General features: G+C 32.9%; 4 protein-coding genes and 1 non-coding gene across 5 annotated transcripts; 3 read left to right on the top strand and 2 right to left on the bottom strand.

The window, feature by feature from the left end:
* The first annotated feature begins 1,056 nt into the window (after positions 1-1,056).
* Positions 1,057-7,896, top strand: LOC144834930 (pre-mRNA-processing factor 19-like). Its single transcript, XM_078689918.1, has 10 exons — positions 1,057-1,257; positions 1,805-1,954; positions 2,197-2,415; positions 4,377-4,513; positions 4,813-4,929; positions 5,122-5,307; positions 5,720-5,945; positions 6,267-6,523; positions 6,675-6,780; positions 6,951-7,896. Exons 1-10 carry the CDS (start codon positions 1,239-1,241, stop codon positions 7,046-7,048), a joined length of 1,515 nt encoding a protein of 504 aa, XP_078546044.1. The 5' UTR covers positions 1,057-1,238; the 3' UTR covers positions 7,049-7,896.
* Positions 7,897-8,098: 202 nt separating this feature from the next.
* Positions 8,099-8,170, top strand: Trnag-ucc (transfer RNA glycine (anticodon UCC)). Its single transcript has one exon. It is a non-coding gene; the product is annotated as a tRNA-Gly (tRNA).
* A 1,050-nt stretch (positions 8,171-9,220) lies between these two features.
* LOC144836298 (uncharacterized) lies at positions 9,221-10,495 on the bottom strand. The gene is made up of 4 exons (XM_078691558.1): positions 10,398-10,495; positions 9,842-9,985; positions 9,502-9,645; positions 9,221-9,310 (listed from the first exon to the last, which is right to left on the bottom strand). The coding sequence occupies exons 1-4, from the start codon at positions 10,417-10,419 to the stop codon at positions 9,243-9,245; spliced, it is 378 nt and encodes a 125-aa protein (XP_078547684.1). The 5' UTR covers positions 10,420-10,495; the 3' UTR covers positions 9,221-9,242.
* Positions 10,496-10,561: 66 nt separating this feature from the next.
* On the top strand, positions 10,562-14,115 carry LOC144836299 (nucleoside diphosphate-linked moiety X motif 6-like). Its single transcript, XM_078691559.1, has 7 exons — positions 10,562-10,645; positions 11,055-11,158; positions 11,262-11,353; positions 11,839-11,944; positions 12,194-12,298; positions 12,655-12,857; positions 13,207-14,115. Exons 2-7 carry the CDS (start codon positions 11,056-11,058, stop codon positions 13,420-13,422), a joined length of 825 nt encoding a protein of 274 aa, XP_078547685.1. The 5' UTR covers positions 10,562-10,645; position 11,055; the 3' UTR covers positions 13,423-14,115.
* Positions 14,116-14,959: 844 nt separating this feature from the next.
* On the bottom strand, positions 14,960-18,742 carry LOC144836301 (N-lysine methyltransferase KMT5A-like). The gene is made up of 8 exons (XM_078691560.1): positions 18,628-18,742; positions 18,109-18,206; positions 17,771-17,909; positions 17,207-17,441; positions 17,011-17,101; positions 16,709-16,768; positions 16,312-16,502; positions 14,960-15,804 (listed from the first exon to the last, which is right to left on the bottom strand). Exons 1-8 carry the CDS (start codon positions 18,647-18,649, stop codon positions 15,594-15,596), a joined length of 1,047 nt encoding a protein of 348 aa, XP_078547686.1. The 5' UTR covers positions 18,650-18,742; the 3' UTR covers positions 14,960-15,593.
* Positions 18,743-19,007: the final 265 nt, after the last annotated feature.

Here is a 19,007-nt window from a genome sequence, read left to right on the forward strand (position 1 = left end):
TGAAATTACAATTTACTGTAAATAAAGAAATTTCCACATCTTCGTTTGTACTTATTGTGTAAAAATCAGCGCTTCTTCGTTGAGCAAACTTTACATCATAATTTGTTTGATCCGTTACGTAACACGTCAACGTCACCGAGTCACCAGCGTAAATGTCATTTATTGTAGAGTTTAATAAAATGTTTCCATTGCATGGCAACAACAATTTAGATAAGATAATAAAAAGCGTAAAGTTGTGTAAAATGACCGCCATGACAATAGCACAAACTTCCTACGGGAGCTGATAATCTTTTCTAATAACAAATTTCGATACTGCAGTTTTGTTTATACGACGGTTTAAACGAAACTAATAAAACAATATGAAACATTAAGATAAATTAATAATATGAGAGTAGTAAAGACGGTTTCTCTCATTTAAAGATGTATTGTCCCCCTGAAAAAAATATTTTTTTCAAACGTTTTTGGTACACTATATGCCATTTTAATGTCACAAGAGTTATCCATTATGACCAAAGATTGGATCGAAAAGAAATTGTTTATCTGAAGAAAAAAAACTGTAATTAAAAACCAAAAATAGTCAAATTGGTTGACAGCAAATGAGTTTTTGGCTGAATTTAACCATTTATTTTGTCATTGTTTTTCCCAGTTTTTTTCTACTGAAGTGATTAACTTTATTAAAACTACAAAATAACTTATTCTATGTATTATTTAATTTTCATTTTCTATGTTTTTGGTGGACAATACATCTTTAAAGAATGTAATAAACTCATGACTTAATAACAAATCAACTCATCTGTTAGCGCCGATCCTTTCTTTTCGCATCATTATCCACATTAAAATATGTATAACAAGATATAATTTTCGGCTACTATTCACATTTTTAATTTTCACTAATAAAATACAACCAATTTTTGAATTTGTAGCTAACATTTGCTAACAGTAGTAGGCGCCTAGTATGCCTAGGCCTACTTAATAAATCAATTTTCTTTAAATTCGAAAATGTAAATGTAATTTTTTGTTTCGACTATAGGCTACATTGGGCAAATCTGTGCAATGTTCTGGCAACCTCGGCAAGCATGGAGCACCGCGAAAACGCTAACTGCTAGCTAGGCCTAGCCTGCTGATGCGCTCCTGCTGAAAACAAACGGTCTGTGCGGCGTACGTTTAGCAGAGGAGGAAACAACAATTTATGAGAATTGATACGAGTTTATCAAAGTCTGGTACAATTTAATTAGAAAATGGCACTTATTTGCTCGAGTAAGACCATAGTTATTCATTTGATTGATGTTTAGATTCAAATATATACTGATAAAATCGTGGCTTATTTTATTTTCGCTAAGCTAGCCTAACTTTGACTAGGCCTAGCCTAGGGCCTAGTTAAGTTAGTGACGAGGCCCAGGTAGGCCTAGACCGGATCCTACTTAGTAGCTTAGTTATATGCTGTTCACTAGTTTATACTAGACAACACTGTACACACACGTCCCGACCTAGCATCGCCATATTATAGGTCCTAAAATCAATAATATAAAGTGTTTTGTTCTTTGTGACCTGTTGATCTTTTTAATTTTGCCAAAACGACGAAATAAATTAAGTATAATAAATTAAATATTGATGTTTCTTCAACTGAATATCCAACATAAATTTCAAATCTCAATTTGGCTTTGTTTGATTGTGGGTAATTAATAATTATGGTAACTTAACTTAATTAATCATACTATAATAGGCCTACTTCGCTGCTATGTACGTTTAAATAGATAGTTGGATCATCATTTTAATTAAAATATGATTTGATTTAATATTTCAGTAAGTCATGAGGTTCCTGAACACCCTGTCGTATCACCGGTGTCTAACAACATTTTTGAAAGACGGTTAATCGAAAAATTCATTGCTGAAAATGGAGTGGACCCAATTACAGGAGAGGTGCTCACTGAAGATATGCTTGTTGATGTCAAAGGTTGAGAAATAATAATTGTCCTATTTTAAAAAGCCTGGCCTTGGATCAGTTTGCCATGATGATCTGTTTTTTTCTGTAACTACTGTACAGTACAATTATGCAAATTAACAGCAATAATAAAGAAAATACAATCCAAAAGATAAACAAAACAAAAAATAGAAAAAAACATGAATGTATGTACTGTATTAACTATTTTTAAATTATATTTTATATAATTATGTACATTTTATTTTCTCTGACAGTGAGCCCAGTAGTGAAGCCTCGTCCACCTACGGCCACCAGTATCCCAGCAATTCTTAAGCTTCTCCAGGATGAATGGGATGCTTGTATGTTACACAGTTTCACCCTTCGTCAACAACTACAAACAGCCCGTCAGGAACTCTCTCACGCCCTCTATCAACATGACGCAGCTTGTCGTGTGATTGCTAGACTTACAAAGGAAGTGACAGCAGCTCGTGAAGGTTTGTGGGTAGATTTGTTTTCCTGTTCTGTTTATTATTATTGTTTGTCCATTCAAAAAAACTATTTGAAATTGACCACTGGTAAATGTTGCCAACCATCAGTATAGAGTGAAGTTGTGGCTTGGTGGTTATGATGCCGGCTACCAATCAAAGGGTGCTTGGTTCAAGTCCTGTCATGTCAGGATTTGTTCTAATGACAATTTACAATCCCAAAGACTAATAGTAATATGACTTTGTTTATGTAGAGCACCATGTGTATGTTTGTATTGTAAACAGATTGCCACCTTTAAGAAGGATAGTGAATTAATTCACTTATGGTTATCCTTGGAAATTTGCCTAAATTAAAAAAATCATTGTATGATAAGCATAGTTTCACTTGTTTCCACAATGTTTTAAAATCAGTAATGTTGTTTACACAAGCATTTTGTAGACATTTTAGTACTTGTTTTATTCTTGTTTTCTATCACGCATTTTTGTTTTAGATTACAAATTAAGTTGTTTTTATCTCAATTGAAAGTAGAGTGTGCGTGCAAGTTCTTTGAAGATATTATTTTAGTAGATTATTTTTAGTAAATGAAACTAAATGGGGTTTTTTTGTAATAAAAGCCATTTAGTTTAGATTTAAAAGTTTATTCTTCAATTTGCTGCCACCAGTGTTTTAAATAAAATAATAGTTTGTAATTGTTTTAGCGGTTTGTGTTTGTGGTTCTTCACTATAGCAAGTTATAAAGAGTTCTAGATCCTTAATTGTCCAAAACAAGTGAATCAATATAATACTATATTAAACTTTCCTAAGATGTTAATTGTAATCTAGAATTATATCTTGTAGTTTAAAATAATTACATTTGAACACTGTCAGGTTCATTCTGAAAATTTCATTCTTGACATTAACTCTTTAAAATTCCAACCTAAACGATTTATTTTTTTGTATTACATATCCATCAAATGTTAATGTACAGATTGAGATATACAGTAGCTTTTGTTCACTATGGGCCTGTTTCTGCTGCAACTGCTCAAAATACGGTATAAAAATACGGTATTTTTTATACCGTATTTTTTATACCGTATTTTTTAGTACCCCGTTTCTGCTAACAATACTTCTTGGGTGGTCGTGTTAAATTTCATCCTTTTTACCCAAATTGCCATTCATTTATTTGGTCGATAATTAAAAGTCGCAATAAAGGAAGTTACGCCTCACTTTCAGGGCCGGCTAGCCCTAGTGATAGAGATGTTGTGAGAGCACAGAAAACATCGTAATGGGGACAAGTAATTCGTTCCCTCCCCGAGTTATTGTCTTTTGCAATGTTGTACTGCTTTCGCAGGCTCTTCAGCTTTGAGTTTATTTGCTTTGGAAACAAGTCTATTCCGTACTCCTGCTTAATTTTGTTAGAAATGTCTTTATAAATGTGGTTGTCCCTTTTATTACCTTTTAGTTGGCCGGACATTTAGCTCCCCCTCCTTCCCCACACAGATTTATATAGTAAATAGTGTGACGTCTTCGCTCCACATTTTCGCCGAATATATCTATACACGTGTGTAAAACAGCTGACAGCGACAGAAAATAAAAACACAATGTTGACCTCATGTCGCAGGTAAAAAAAAATACGGTATTTTTTATTGGCAGCAGAAAAGGGTACAAAAAATATGGTATAAATTTACAAATACCGTATTTTATCCACAAATTTTGTGGGGAAAATACGGTATACAAAATACGGTATTTTTTTTATGAGCGCAGTTTCTGTTGCCAAAAAAATACGGTATAAATACGGTATTCAAAAAATACCGTATAAAATACGGTATTTTCTTGGCAGCAGAAACAGGGCCTATTTATATGTTTGTATGTATTTATAAATTTTATTGAGGGCCCTATGATCAATTTCAATGGAATTGAATAGTCCACCCATTCCATTAATGAAATTAAAAATCCATAAATAAAACACATTCCATATGTTTATTTCCAGCGCTTGCTACTCTGAAACCCCAGGCAGCACCAGGTATTGCCCCTATTGGGAGTATGGTACAACCCAGTCAGCTGGCTGAGCCAATGGAAGCGGAGGAAGCTGGGATGATTGGCATGTCAGAAGAGGTCATCCAAAAGGTGCCGCTTTATTTTTGTTTAATTTTAATCCAATGAATATGTCCTTAAATGTACCAGATATTATTGCTTCATTTAAATACAACTGTTAAGTAGGTGTATAAGTGTTAAGTAGGTTAATTATAGTTCTGATGATAAGAATAGATTTCTCGTAACATGTCACATAATGTTATGACTGTTTGCATTTTCATTAAATGCCTTATGATTGATTCTCACTCGTAATTTTGGTGGTATTTTTATATATGATTATAAAATTAATGATACAATTTAGCATATTTATCTTGATTTGTTCTCCTTTTCAGTTACAAGACAAAGCTGCGTTGCTTACTGCGGAGCGTAAGAAACGCGGTAAGAAGGTTCCAGAAGACCTTATGCCCGCCGAAGAGATCCGCAGTTTCCGTGCCCAGTCTTCGCATCCAGTAAGTTTTATAACTCCAATCTGCTAAGTTGCTTTCTTTGATGTCAAATTCGTTTGCATGGTGAATAATCACCATGTGTTTTTAAAGTGAAATGAGGTAGGGTTGAGAATATCTGTCGGTTGTTATTCTACAACCGACTTTTGTGAAATTTTTAATATGTTTTAGATTATTATTTGATTTTGTGTTTCATAGGGTTTACATAGTGCTAGTAATCCTGGTATATTAGCCTTGGATATCCAGGCTGCCAACACCAACAAGATTCTGACTGGTGGCGCTGATCGTAATGTGGTGGTGTTTAACAAGGAGACTGAACAAGTGGAGACGATCTTAAAAGGTCACACCAAGAAGGTCAACCATGTTATCTACCATCCCAACAAGGTGAACAATTCTAAGCATTTTGTTTCCATTCTTTGTATTTATTCTAATGTAGTTTTTTGAATAGATTAAGTTAAATTACTGGTTTTAGAATGTTTATGGAAGGTATCCTTAAAGTACCAAATACCTGCTTCTATCAGAACCATGTAATTTTAATATTGTCAAGGAATGTACAGATGTCAATTGTCATTATTATCATTTATTAGCTCTGTAATATCAATTTTTTCTGTATACTTATTTGTTTTATCATATTTAGATTTCAAAACAATATCAAAACATTTTTATAATCTTTTAACCTCAGACTGTGTAATATCACTTAAATATCCATTGTTTATCATATGTGCAATAAAAGTGAACTGCCCCCAGAAAAGAGAAAAATAATTATCAATTAATTAATTAAAACATTTTATTTCAGGATGTTGTTTTCTCGTCTTCTCCTGATTCAACCATTCGTGTATGGGCTGTGGCCAGCGGCTCATGTGCTCAGACAATCCGTGCTCACGATGGCGCTGTGACTGGGCTTAGTCTTCATGCAACCGGTGATTACATGCTAAGTTGTTCTGAAGATCGTCACTGGGCATTCTCGGATATCAATGTTGGACGTGTTCTTACTAAAGTTTCTGATGATTCCATTGGGCATGGTAAGAATTATTAATTAATCTTTAATTTGTGTCAAGAGAAACACTGTACAAGTCCAGTTTTATTTAAATTTTATTTCTAATTTCTAGCAGAATAATAATCGCTTTCATTAGAAGTTTTTATAACCAAATAGAGTAAATATCACTACATATTCAGGAAGACTTTATACTATACTTTATACAGAAAATAATTTATATACAAATTTATAAAGCGCTATTTACTGAATGTCTCACTGCACTAAAAGACAAAAAAAACATTTCTTGAAACAGGTGAGATTTTTACACAAGGTAATTAAATGTGTAAAATGTCATATTCCATTGCAGCATTGACTTGTGCCCAATTCCATCCTGATGGTTTAATCTTTGGAACCGGTACCGGTGACAGTGTCATCAAGATTTGGGATCTTAAAGAGCGAACCAATGTTGCCAATTTCCCAGGTCACTCTGGACCAATCACTGCCATCTCATTCTCTGAGAATGGTTATTATCTGGCAACTGCTGCTGATGACTCTGTTGTCAAACTCTGGGATTTGCGGAAATTGAAGAATTTCAAAAACATTGCTCTGGATAGCCATTATGAGGTGAGCAACAAATTTATTATTTTAGAATTTTACATTAAGTTAAGAAAAAACTGTTTTTACTATGGTTTGATGAATTATTTTATTGTAACATTGAATTATTAAATAGTTTATTATGACTATTTGAATTGAAAGAAATGTTTTTGTTTTTCAGGTGAAATCTTTGTCATTTGATCAGAGTGGTACTTACTTAGCTGTAGCAGGATCTGATGTGCGTGTTTACCTGTGTAAACAGTGGCAGGAGCTTGCTGTACTTACAGGTAAGTATCCATACTTAAGTGCCAATCGTATTTAACTTTCCCACCCTAAGCTTGTGGTATACAAATGTAAATATAGATATTTATATTCAAAGATTTATTTTTGTTGTTGATTAAAATAAGTATGGTACTTACAACTACGTTTTCAATGATGATTTGTTGTTTTTTCATAGACCATAATGGATTAGCTACTGGTGTACGTTTTGGACAACATGCAGGCTTCCTTGCCTCCACAGGAATGGACAGAAGTCTCAAATTCTATGGCTTGTAAAAAACCACTCATTGTGTATTTTGACACACTCTACCAAAATAATTAAAACTTCAAAAGTTTAACCTCAATTTTTTTTGGAGTGAAAACTCTCAGCTGTAAAACAATAACACACAAATGTTTCAAATGTCTTCATTACAAGTTGATTGTTAAGGTTCCTTAGCAACCAAAAATGATATACAGTCAACGGAACCAACACCGGGCAACCTTGGGCTTTCCTGAAAAGTCTGGTTTTCTGTAAAGTCTTGTTTCTTAGTGTACTTTAGTAAAAATGAACTTTAGTCCCTATAATCTTGTAGGGTTTCTACAATTGGTGATAATATGAATACAATTTGCTTTTAATGTGTAGTACTGTAGTAATTGTTCCTAGCTAGATAGGAACCATATTTAGTATTTGTTCTTGGTGTCATGAGTGAAATATTTCCATATTAATTCATGAATGATTAATAATTTGTTTACACTTGGCCTTCCTTCGGGTCAAATTCAAAGAATAAAATTGTAAATTTGTGTAGAAGTACATATTTTCACATCTTCTGTATAAGCTGTATAATTGCTTATCTATTGTGAAACCCCCCCCCCCCCCCCCTGTTGGTCACCAAGCGCCACACCTGTTGGTCACCAAGCACCACACCTGTTGATCACCCAAGCGCCACACCTGTTGGTCACCCTTGCTTAATGTTCGCCAGGAGAATGTAAGTTTGGCCTCAATAATGATAATAGATTAAGAGGTAACAGGTGAAAAGATGGTATACATTCTATTCCTTCATTTGAAATCAAGTTATGTAAATGGTAAGCCTACAATAAAAATTTTACATTTGAAATAAAAAGTCGAAATTTTTTCCTAAAGAAAACGTCTTATTCGTGTCAATTTATTGTAAATACGGTAAGATTACTCGCCAATACTGTTTATTGTTTGTGAAAACATTTAAGTTTATAGGCTATAGCGCCCCCAATGTTGTAAAATTTAAATCTCAATTGATTTACCTATTTGCCAAATGGAATAGACCAGCATTTTACTGACTTTTAGCAAATGGAAACGGTGTTTTCCCAGATGCGTCGGTGGTGTAGTGGTTAACATAGTTGCCTTCCAAGCAATTGTCCCGGGTTCGATTCCCGGCCGACGCACAGTTTTTTTCTTCTGTAAGTTAGTTAGTATTTTACTGGTACTTGCTTGAAGTATGTTAATATTATCCTGTAGTATTTATGGATTTTTTTTAAACATTTTTTTTCCACTGAAATAACGAATTTAATGAATTATGGTAAAGCCAATTATTTTATAAAAATTCATAGATACAAAAATACTTTAAAATAGTAATAACTGTATATAATTTTCATTTATATAAAAATATTTGTGGCAGACTGTAATAGAGTAGTAGTAGTGTTTTTGCAATTAACACTTCTTCTAGCTACATTTCTGGTATTCCAAAGTAAAATATTCTTATTTTTTATTGTTATCTGTATTGTTGTATCACACTCCTACCCACCTCCGTAATAGCACAAGAAATCAAATTCTTTCAGTAACTCAACAATTATTTTATTACAAACATGATACAGTATACATATATGCTATCAATTGTTAAATATTCAGTACCAGTTAGGATATTGCAAAACAAGTTTTACAATTAATGTTCTTCACCTTGAAATTTATAGTGTGTAGTTTCACAATTTAGGTCTTTTTAAGCAAGGATACAAAACAAGGTTATCAATTTATTAGAATAAGGAAACACAATAGAAAGCAGTGGTTTAATGCGGGTGGAAAAGACCCCTGGTTTAGCGCTCAAAAGGGGCCTTCCAATGCTGGGTAGTTGCAGCATTAGGACCCCTTAAGTTTTGAGGCCCCTGGGTTTAGCCAGTGAGCGCTTTTTAGCCATTGAGCACAAATTAATCATTTGAATAGCTAAAAAAAAAAAAAAAAACATGTACAGTATTGTATTTCTACTCCTTTTTTTTGCATTAGTGAACCTTCTTATTTTAATAATAATCAAAAACATTGATTGTTTTTAAATAATGTTGATGAAACTGCATCACTACTAATTTAAATATAAAATGACATTCTCTTGTTGTTTAAAAATGTATTTTTACTCTTCATAAATGTGTAGGTTCAATACAGACGCATGATGTTAACACAAATGGGGGAGGGTATGAATATTCTTTAGTTTAATTCTTAAATTAGGAATTGTGGCAGTATGTTGAGGTGTCATGTGCGTGCACTACGTTCTGTTTCTGCAAGGCATTCACGAACTAGAGCTCGAGCATGGACGATTCCTGAAAAAGAAATAGTTTACAGTAAATATCTTGTTTAGTTTTCTTTGTTGTTTATATGAAAATTCTAGAACATATAACATGTGTAAAAACCAATAGATGCACTGATTATGTTTAAATAATAATAAGAGGAAGACATGATTCGATGTTTCTTTATGTGCACAAATTTTAAAATGCTAATTTTATTTCTCTACCTCTTTTCAGTCGTTCTGTTGCTGTTCTACTTCCGGCATATGTTGGTCTTATATCTCTACTCATGTCTTCAATAACTGCTAGTAGCTCTGCATACTTGCTCTGTGGAGCGGACACCCTTTGCTGTGAAACTTGTACTTGTTGTGCTAGAGAAATAAAAAGAGAAAGAAATATTTATAAACATTTTTGGAAGCCTGCTAAGTACTCCTTATTAATATGTCTAATCAGTACTGTGGAAAGAGTTATCGTCAAGCACAAAGGCAGCATGTCATCGTTGGCACTGACTGCTCTGACACACCCTGACTGAGCCATCTCTGTATCAAGATGTAGTGACCTTTTTACCTGAGGATGAATGTCCGCTTCCCTGCTGTCCCAGAGCTCTGGCTACAGCCACCTGTGCTGCTGTTCTTTCCCCATTCAGATGATGTTGGTGGTATACGGATTGCTTTGGCTTTACCTCATTCCTCATAATAGCAGGTGAATTTCCTGTAAAATCAAAAACAATTATTTTAAACATTTTTAAAATTTAATTATGAAATGATTGCTAGTATAATGTAATATATTGTATTGTATAAAATAATGATTGAATTTTGTATTTTTTATAAAAAATAGTTTTACATGAACTTTCTTATTTCAATGCTACGAAATTTTCGAGCACCTCTTTCTTTATTTTGAATGCATGGCACAAGTAAGTAATCCTAGGCATTTCGTCAATATTTATTTGCTTTGTTCACAAGGAAGCACGCACTCATCTCCTACGAAATGACCATTTGGCTAGCCTAGCTCTCGAGTCATAGATCGAATATTTTATCACATGTATTTATATCGTATTAATAAGAAATAAGTATTTTATGTTGTAGATTATAATCCTTAGAATAACATTTAAATTAAAACTCACTATTAGCCCTCGAAATATCCATGTTTAATTACAAAATCGTGAGTTTAATTTGAACCTCAGATCAGAAATGAAAAACCACAAAAGGTGTCACCGACAGGATCACGGGTAATTGTAAATAACGAAACGATATGTTCAGTGAACCGTGTCATATAAACACAAAATCAGATTGGTGGTCAGTATTTTAATGAGCAGAGGGTGGGGACAATTGTTGGCGTATAAAGATAGTCAAAACCTAGCAGATGGTTCAGGTATTTAAACTCTACAATTTCTAATTAATTAAACTATTATTATTACTACAGTATTATCAGAAAACACTAGATACTAAGATTAAGATAGCCTAGCTAGGTCTAGGATGGTGGTGGAGTCGAGTAGTCGACCTCTCCTCCACCACCGGTTGAATGTGCGTGGAGGAGGAGTAGAATCCGCATTTTTTTACAGGCCTACTACAGTAGTTTGAATTTGCCTTCCTTGGCACAATTTCTTTCTATTTGTTTTTGTCTAAAACTTTAACAATTGAAATAACTTACCTTATTCGATTCAACAATGATGGATGATATATCTAATCTATCTATTTAAAATAAAATTAAATACTGTGTAGCCTACTACAAACAATACATTCATTGATTTTTTTTCATTCATTTTCCCTTTTTCTTTTAGGATGGAAGTATTTGAGGGCAAGAAAGACATTTTCAGTGGCATTATAGTAAATGTTCAGGATCAAAAATGTAAATCTGAATCCGAGTTCAGTGATCGTCTTCAATGTGAGTATCTGTACTCATTTTTAGTATTTAATTATTTACTTCAATTAACCATGAATTAACCAAACCTTACAGAAAATTCTAAAATATTGTTTCTCATTGATAGATTCTTTACAAGAATGGAAAGAGCAAGGAATACGAGGTGTCTGGCTGAACATCGCAATAGAGTGTTCAATGTATATAGCTGAAGCTGTCAAGGTAATACCAGGCAGGTTCTCAAAGAAGACTAAATATTCATCATCATCTTCCTATACCGTGCAGAACCTCGCTTGAGTATATTCGCACATGGGTTGGGCTCATGCAGCTGAGCTTTTGCTTAAATTTTGTGTTCCACATGTTTAATTTATTTTTTTAAATGTTTTTTATTTCCTAATCTATATTTAATATTCCACATGTTTATTTATGTGTTTCTTCTGCTTTTAATGTTTTTATTTCATATTTTTCTATATTTAATACCTTCCACTTGTTTATTAAGTGTTTCTGCTGCTTTAGTGTATGTAATATAAACTTTTCAATTAAAATAGCAATAATAGAAAAAACATTTTTTAACCATTTTTGTGAGTGTTTTAGACCCTCCCTTTTTAAACTTTTGTTTACAAAAGCCGCCTAATTTGGAAACACTATTTTATACCTCCCTGGATATCATCAATTTTCTTTCTACCTTTTGCATTTCTTCCATCTAGCATGGCTTTGTTTTCCATCATGCACAGAAAGATTATGTTATGATGATAAAATGGCTACCAACAAATGAGCCTAATCAGCTTCCAGGTTATACAACGCATTACGTAGGTAGGACCGACTACTTGGTATAAAGCGCTGTCTACACTATCACATTTTATGTGACAAAAACATTTCATGTGCCCATCTATGGGCATGATGATGTCATATCACTACCATATTTGGGCACACACTTTTTTGTCAAACTAGTTTGATAGTGTAGACAGAGCTTTACACATGGCAATTAATATATTTTGAATTACTCGATAAAAACATTATTGATGTGAATAACTGCTAATAAGAAAGCTTTATTCTCTTCAGGTGTTGCAGGTTTTGTAGTTAATGAACTTAATCAGGTGCTTTTGGTGAAAGAACGATTCCATAAAAAAGCCCAATGGAAACTTCCGGGAGGAATGGCTGATCCAGGTTGGTTTACATGGAGGAAATAAATAAGAATTTCCTCCACAGTATAATCAAGGCAAACTAACAACAGGAAACTGAGCTTGCCAAGATAGGAACTTGTAAAGGTTCTTTGATGTTATGTCTGGCTGCGACAAATACCAACAGTACTGTACTACTGTGTGTACTTATTCTCCATGGCGAGCGGTGTCTGTTTAGGGGTGTGACACTGGTCGTGTCACAGCCACAGATAAATGCTTAGATCTCCAGAGCTCAGCATCCTGTTGTTAAATTGCCTTGGTATAATTAACTATTTTAAGTATTCCTTTGTAAGGTCTACTTAATTTGTATCATTACTTTTAAATTTCTTTATATCACTATAGGAGAAGACTTGGGTGTAACAGCTAAAAGAGAAGTATTTGAAGAAACCGGTATTGATTCAGAATTTATATCACTCGTGTCATTCCGACATCAACATGGATTTCGTTTTGGACAATCAGACTTGTACTTCATTTGTGAAATGAAAGCTTTAAGCTCAGAGATATCACTTTGTAAACATGAGATTACTGACTGTATTTGGATGGACGTAAGTGGACGAATATTAATTCATAATAATATACAGTTTAGAGATTTCTAGCATGCACTTCCTATCAAAGATTCTCAAGGAACTTAATCTTGTATAAATGGAATTATCTAAATTATAATATTATGCTTGCTTATATCATATTGATATTAATTAGAAATAGGTTAATTTATGTTTTATAGTAATTGTTTATTTGTACAAATAGTATTGTGATGTGAATAATGTATGTCAAAGTCATTCATCATATAAATTACAGTATATTCCATTATTAATTATGACACGCCATTTGTACCAAAATGTTTTTGTTTTACCACCTGTATATAAGATTAATTAATTACACATGTTCTTTCAGGTTGATGAATATGTGGCACTTCCAGACATATCGGCAGCAAACAGACAATTTGCGCAGGATTATATAAATCAAAACCAACGAGGGCGGTCTTTTAAAATCAAACCACGAAGGGTGCTATCACATGATCATACAAAATACCATCTTCTATATTCAATCAAAGAGTGTAATAATAGTGAAGAACTCTTGTTAAACTATGACCAAAATAATGAAATTTAACATTTTAAACAAAAATGTGATTTGTGTACAATTTTATAATAAATATATTTTACTCTTTATAAACTGGCTATTTATACTAATGCCTATTTATACTTGATGTTTATGTATTTGCTATTTATACTACTGGCTATTTTTTGTATTGTATTACACAAATAATGTACTCTTTGTATGTATGATTTTCACAACACTTTAAATCAGGTACTTACTTACAACTTTAATATCTGATTATGCAATTGTTTGATAATCCAAATTTGTTTTACTCAACAGTTTGATATAAAATATTATACATTTATGCATGATATGCTGATGATGAACTCATTGATGTGAAAATGGTGCTCAAGTTTGCTGTGAACCTTCCTATTTCCTAGATGTAATGAAAACATATAAATATATCCTCAAATCACTATCCTGTCTCAGACCAGGTCTGTGCTCTCCCAGGAAAGGTCTGTTTCTAAAGTCGGGGGTGTGGTCCCCACATGGTCCCAAAGTTAGGGGTGTGGTTCCTAAGTCAGGGGTGTGGCCCTACCAGCAAAGAGTGTGATCTTTGGTAAATAGTTGCAATGCTGAATCTGCAACTACTATATTATGTATGATAACGGGTGCATATAATATTAACTATGAAATATTAATTGTGTGACAATGACATGTGCAATATTAATGTGTTTCTGATGATTAATAAAACAGATTTCAAAATTAGTGATTCTTTGTAAAGTATTTCACTTTTAAATAAAAAATGTTTAATTAATCTAAACATCGTAAGAAAGCGAAACAATTATGTAAATGCAGTACAGTTGTACTCTCTGCAATCACCCCAAAGTCAAAACAAACAGATCTAGAAACACATATTCCATCAGCTATCAGGTTGTATAATAGAGATTTCAAACGCTAGTCCGCTAATTACTCATGTTTCTGTTACATTTCCCTGTTTATTATTTATTTTGTCTTGTAATTTATGTTATATTCATACTAACTCGAGTGTACCTAAGGACCCATAACTCATAACTGTATATTTTTGCTGTTGTGACAATAAAGTTTTATCGTATCATCAATATAGCCATAACATGTAATATTTCAACAAATCATTTTGTTATATTATTTATATAAAGTGTATTACTAACAATCTCTTTTTATCCAGCAGGATTAATGCTACAAATACAATGTACAATTGAGAGCACACCATTTTAGATGAAGCATGCCATAGGTCATCGTCCTGTTTAACGGGTAGAGTCAATTTGAATGCACAATTAGAAATGCTTTTAGAAGGCATGCCATAGGTTATTTGATAGTAGAGGTTAGTACCAGATTTTTGTTGTCTTTGTGTCACCTATTGAGCCGACTTTTCCACTAGGCGAATTTATTCGCTCATTTGTTAGTGTTGCAACTCAAATGTTTATGTCTTGAGGAAAACGTACTTTAGATAAATGTTATGCCGTGTAGATCTTGTGTTCTCTCATTGCTCTGTAATGGTTTGTGGCCTATTATTTACTATCTATTTGATGTTACAAGGTTAGGTTTAAATCCAGAAATAGACAAATAATTAGAAAATGCGAATTTTATTCAGTAAAAACAGTGTGTACACGACACTAAGGTTGAGATGGCTTTATACAATTATTTACAAATTTATTATATGCATTGTAGCTTATTTACATCAAGGGGTTATAGCATACTAATAACTCCTTCTTTACACTATTAGAGTACACAGCCTGCATGATTACTGTTCATTACTCTCTGGCAGTGGCATACCCATTATTTGTTTTAAATATCTAAAATCTTAAAATAAAAAATATGGGGTAATTTTGTAAACCTTGAACAAAAGGTAAACATTAAACAAGCAATTTAGAATAATACCACACAAAGCACCAAGTAAATTATATTTTAAACTGATAGTAGAAACTTAAATGCTAGTTTAAACATAAACGACAGTTTAATCATAAATGACTTATTATCTGATTAACAAGAAAATTAAACTGTTAAACTAAATAAAAACACCTATAATAACAAAAAAAAAGCATGATTTTATTTTGAATGATAATATAAATACGTAGACACACATTTATTAAGACTTGACTGTAATTACTGTGCTACGTCGGTCATAAAACGTTTTTTGGCAATTGTTATCATTTATTATAAAAACTATGAATTAAACTTATTAAATAATAACACACAAATAACTATAGTGCTAGCCATGGGTGGGCTTCTAGTGACTCTTTATCCCTATCACCATAATCATAGAGCAGCTCTTGGTCAATTTCTATGTCTTTTGAGGCGCACAACATGAGGTAGGGTGTGTCGTCAATTGATGTTAGCTTTGTACAACAGTTGCCATGTTTACTGTGATTGATTAGCCTGCCAAGACGGCCACTTTCTGCTGTTGCATCCACACTAAAAAAAAGAAAATAAACAGGTTTAATTAGTTGGTGTATTAAGTCCACACTTAAGGAGTGGCTTAAACAGATGTTAAGTACATTATTATTTCGAGGCATTAACATAATGCTTCAGCATACCAAGCTTCAAATGGATATCAGGTTATTTTCCTGGGAGTAGTCGCTGTGGTGTAAAGATAGGGAGGGGTTCATGCACACACCCATATTTAAACATAATGCACTGTGCATTTAACGTACACAACATCTATTGTTTCATGTTTTGTTTCTTATACAGTAGAACTCTTTTTTTTTGCTGTTAGACAAACACATTTGTAATTTTATGTAGAATAAGTTTACAATGAATGTGTATTGATATTGTTGATATAAAGTTTGCGGTACACCACGTATATTAGTTCTGAAAAGAACAACATCTTTTCAGAACTAATATACGTGGTGTACCGCAAACTTTATATCAACATTTGATTTCGCCATGCAAACCTTCAAACAATGTATTGATATTATTTACCAGTATTGTTTGTTCTTGTAGATGAAGTAGTACATATAACATCCTATGCTAGTGTCTTGTAGGTATTCAGCTTCCTTCAGTTTTGCTTCTTTTCTATCAATTAAATTGCCAGCATACTCTACAATGAAGTCACCTTTACTGAAGTGTCTTGTGGCTACTACCCCTCTACCTTTACCTACAATGTCTTTAACCTTTAGACGATAGAAAAAATCTAACATTTATAATGCATTCTTTACCGGAGTCACGCAGCTCGAAATAGGTGAGTTTTCAGGAGAGATTTGAATTGGAAAGGGGATGGAGTGTAACAGGTGAAACGAGGAAGTTTGTTTTTTAAAGGGACCCATGTTCTGTGTAATGTTACATATTGTTATACCTATGTTAATCTTGTAAACCTTACCTCAATACCTTCTTCTTTCTTCTCCAGAATAGCTTCCTCAATTCTTTGTTTTTTCTCAATCTATAATATGAAGTAAGACGCAAAGGTAAACAACATTTTGTAGAATAAATGTTTAAAAGTAAGGAATTTGATTCATAAAATACACAGGTAATGTAAAGGTCAGTCTACACTATCAAATTTTATGTGACAAAAAAAGCCCATATATAGACATTATGTCATTTCACTAGCATATTTGTACAGCAAACTTTTGTAGTGTAGACAGAGAACTTGATGTAATTAAAGATTTGATAAAGAACACCTACCGCAAGCTGTCGTTTGCTCTTTCTGTTGCTTCTCCTAATTGGAAAGTAGTTGGTAAGTGTTGTTGTTTGCGGCTTCTCTTCTTTCTTTTTACTAAAAAACAAAGAATCCATAATATTTATATTTTCAGAAATAAGTTTGAAATGAAACTTTATGAGGCTACTTTGAAAAAACACGTTTGAGGATAGCAAATAATACCTTGGTTTTGAAGGCTTTTTCTTTTCTGGAGATTTTGTAGGCCCCACAAATTGGCAATCACTCGGTGCACAATCCGCTACACTTTCCAACGTTGTATCGGTACCTTGAGCCTCATTGGTTGATGGAACAAACAGCTCCTTCACTAAGGGTTTCTTCTTGTTTTTCCTTTTTTCCGGTTGTGCTTCGTCTTTTGTCAAGTTGTCCTTTGTTGGGGTTTTCTCAGGGGTTAGAAGACCTGAAATTAAAAATGTGAATAAAACATTGGATTTATGTCATTCTATGATTAACATAGGGCCACTTACAGAAAGCCACAAAAGGTGAATATGTTTTTTATGCATTATTTTACATTATTATTATTCAAATAATATCATCAACAAGATATCCAACTCAAGTTTATAATTTCCACAAATTGAGGCAACCAACTTTATATCTTTTTTTATTTCATTAAAAAGAGTGCTAAAGGTACTTATATAGGTAAGTTTTTAAATCAAACAGGGATTTTTTGTTTCGCGCATACTATTAATGTAATCAGCACTTGAATGTAGGAAAAGAATGTCATCGTACCAGCTGGAATTGCTTCAATAGGGTGGCAATATTCGGTGGTTGACTGAGTCCCTTCCTTTGGAGGTTGTGCTTCTGCCTTTGAAGGACTTAAAAACTCTGTTATCTTTCTTGAAGCTGGAGACTTTATTTGGACATCAATCTATAAAATATTTAAAGTTATAATTTATTACAATTATAACAATGTAACTAAAAATTGTTTAATGTTTTCTAATCTATAGAACTAAATTATCAACACTTTGTTTTGTGATTTAAACCATTTGTATATTTATCCAGCATGGTTTGTACATTATTCATTAAATTTAATAAGAGACAATTAGAAAATCTGAACATAATTTTACATTTTTTTCTGCTGGTCTTTCTCTATTTGGAGAAAATTTCTTGAGTGGCCCAGAAGGAGAAGCCGTCGCATCATTTGTTAGCTTCTTGGCAGCTTTACCTGGAAAATAGAAAATTTATTTCAACTGTTAATTTAATGTAAGTCTAACTTTGTATTTATTATACAAGTAAAACATTAAATTAAACACAGTCTAGGCCTACATACAGAATAAACTTGTTTTTATTGATATTATTGCAAGTTTAATTAATAATTACTATTATAATAAAACAAGTTATGAAAAATTATAGTCTCGAATGGTGTTAATGTTAGCTAAGGCGGATTCCGCGTAGGCCCCTACTGGGCTAAGCCCTTTATGACCAACGTCGCAATGACCAATCAACCCGCGTGTCAGCCCCGACCTGCTGCTGGTGGATGCTTTGTGTTTAGTAGGAATATCAGACAGAGCCGGGGGCTAGCCTACTAAACCTACATTTTTTCACTGTTTCAAGTATTATAATATTACAATTATCATATAACTTACTGTTGCGGTTACGTTTTCCCATATTTGTAATGATGATTGTATAAAAAGACAGTAAATCCAACGTAAATACAAGGCACAACTGGTTTGAAAAATATTTACGTATACAAAGTTCGAAAAAAAAGCGCAATGCCCTTTAAACCTTAGATCAATTTTGATTGGTCAATGAACAGTCAATTACAATCGCCAAATTTGATTGGCCAATTTTTGTTACCGTCATAAATTAATTCCGTATTATTTATTAACTTGCTACAATTTTAATTTAAAAATGTTTTGAAATCAACATTTTTATAAATTCATACTTTATTTTGATATATTTCACGTGTTTAATATAGCCTATTTTTTGGCAGCTGATACCACCTGATCCTGTCATGTGATGTTCG

Source organism: Antedon bifida, chromosome 2 (assembly GCF_963402885.1).
Source record: "Antedon bifida chromosome 2, ecAntBifi1.1, whole genome shotgun sequence".
In the NCBI taxonomy this organism is placed as follows: Eukaryota; Metazoa; Echinodermata; class Crinoidea; order Comatulida; family Antedonidae; genus Antedon; species Antedon bifida.

Bases quoted from the DNA above. Each gene is read 5' to 3' on its own strand.
- LOC144834930 (XM_078689918.1), top strand. The intron at 4,514-4,812 runs GTGCCGCTTTAT...TCTCCTTTTCAG, and splicing joins CAGAAGAGGTCATCCAAAAG to TTACAAGACAAAGCTGCGTT. The intron at 6,524-6,674 runs GTGAGCAACAAA...TTTGTTTTTCAG, and splicing joins CTCTGGATAGCCATTATGAG to GTGAAATCTTTGTCATTTGA.
- LOC144836298 (XM_078691558.1), bottom strand. From the start codon at position 10,419: ATGGATATTTCGAGGGCTAATA. The intron at 9,646-9,841 runs GTAAAAAGGTCA...TTATTTCTCTAG, and splicing joins AAGCGGACATTCATCCTCAG to CACAACAAGTACAAGTTTCA. The intron at 9,311-9,501 runs GTAGAGAAATAA...TTTCTTTTTCAG, and splicing joins AACAGAACGACTGAAAAGAG to GAATCGTCCATGCTCGAGCT.
- LOC144836299 (XM_078691559.1), top strand. From the start codon at position 11,056: ATGGAAGTATTTGAGGGCAAGAAAGACATTTTCAGTGGCATTATAGTA. The intron at 11,354-11,838 runs GTAATACCAGGC...TCTTCCATCTAG, and splicing joins ATATAGCTGAAGCTGTCAAG to CATGGCTTTGTTTTCCATCA. The intron at 12,299-12,654 runs GTTGGTTTACAT...ATATCACTATAG, and splicing joins GGGAGGAATGGCTGATCCAG to GAGAAGACTTGGGTGTAACA.
- LOC144836301 (XM_078691560.1), bottom strand. From the start codon at position 18,649: ATGGGAAAACGTAACCGCAACA. The intron at 18,207-18,627 runs GTAAGTTATATG...TCTATTTTCCAG, and splicing joins GGGAAAACGTAACCGCAACA to GTAAAGCTGCCAAGAAGCTA. The intron at 16,769-17,010 runs GTAGGTGTTCTT...TTCATATTATAG, and splicing joins AGAGCAAACGACAGCTTGCG to ATTGAGAAAAAACAAAGAAT.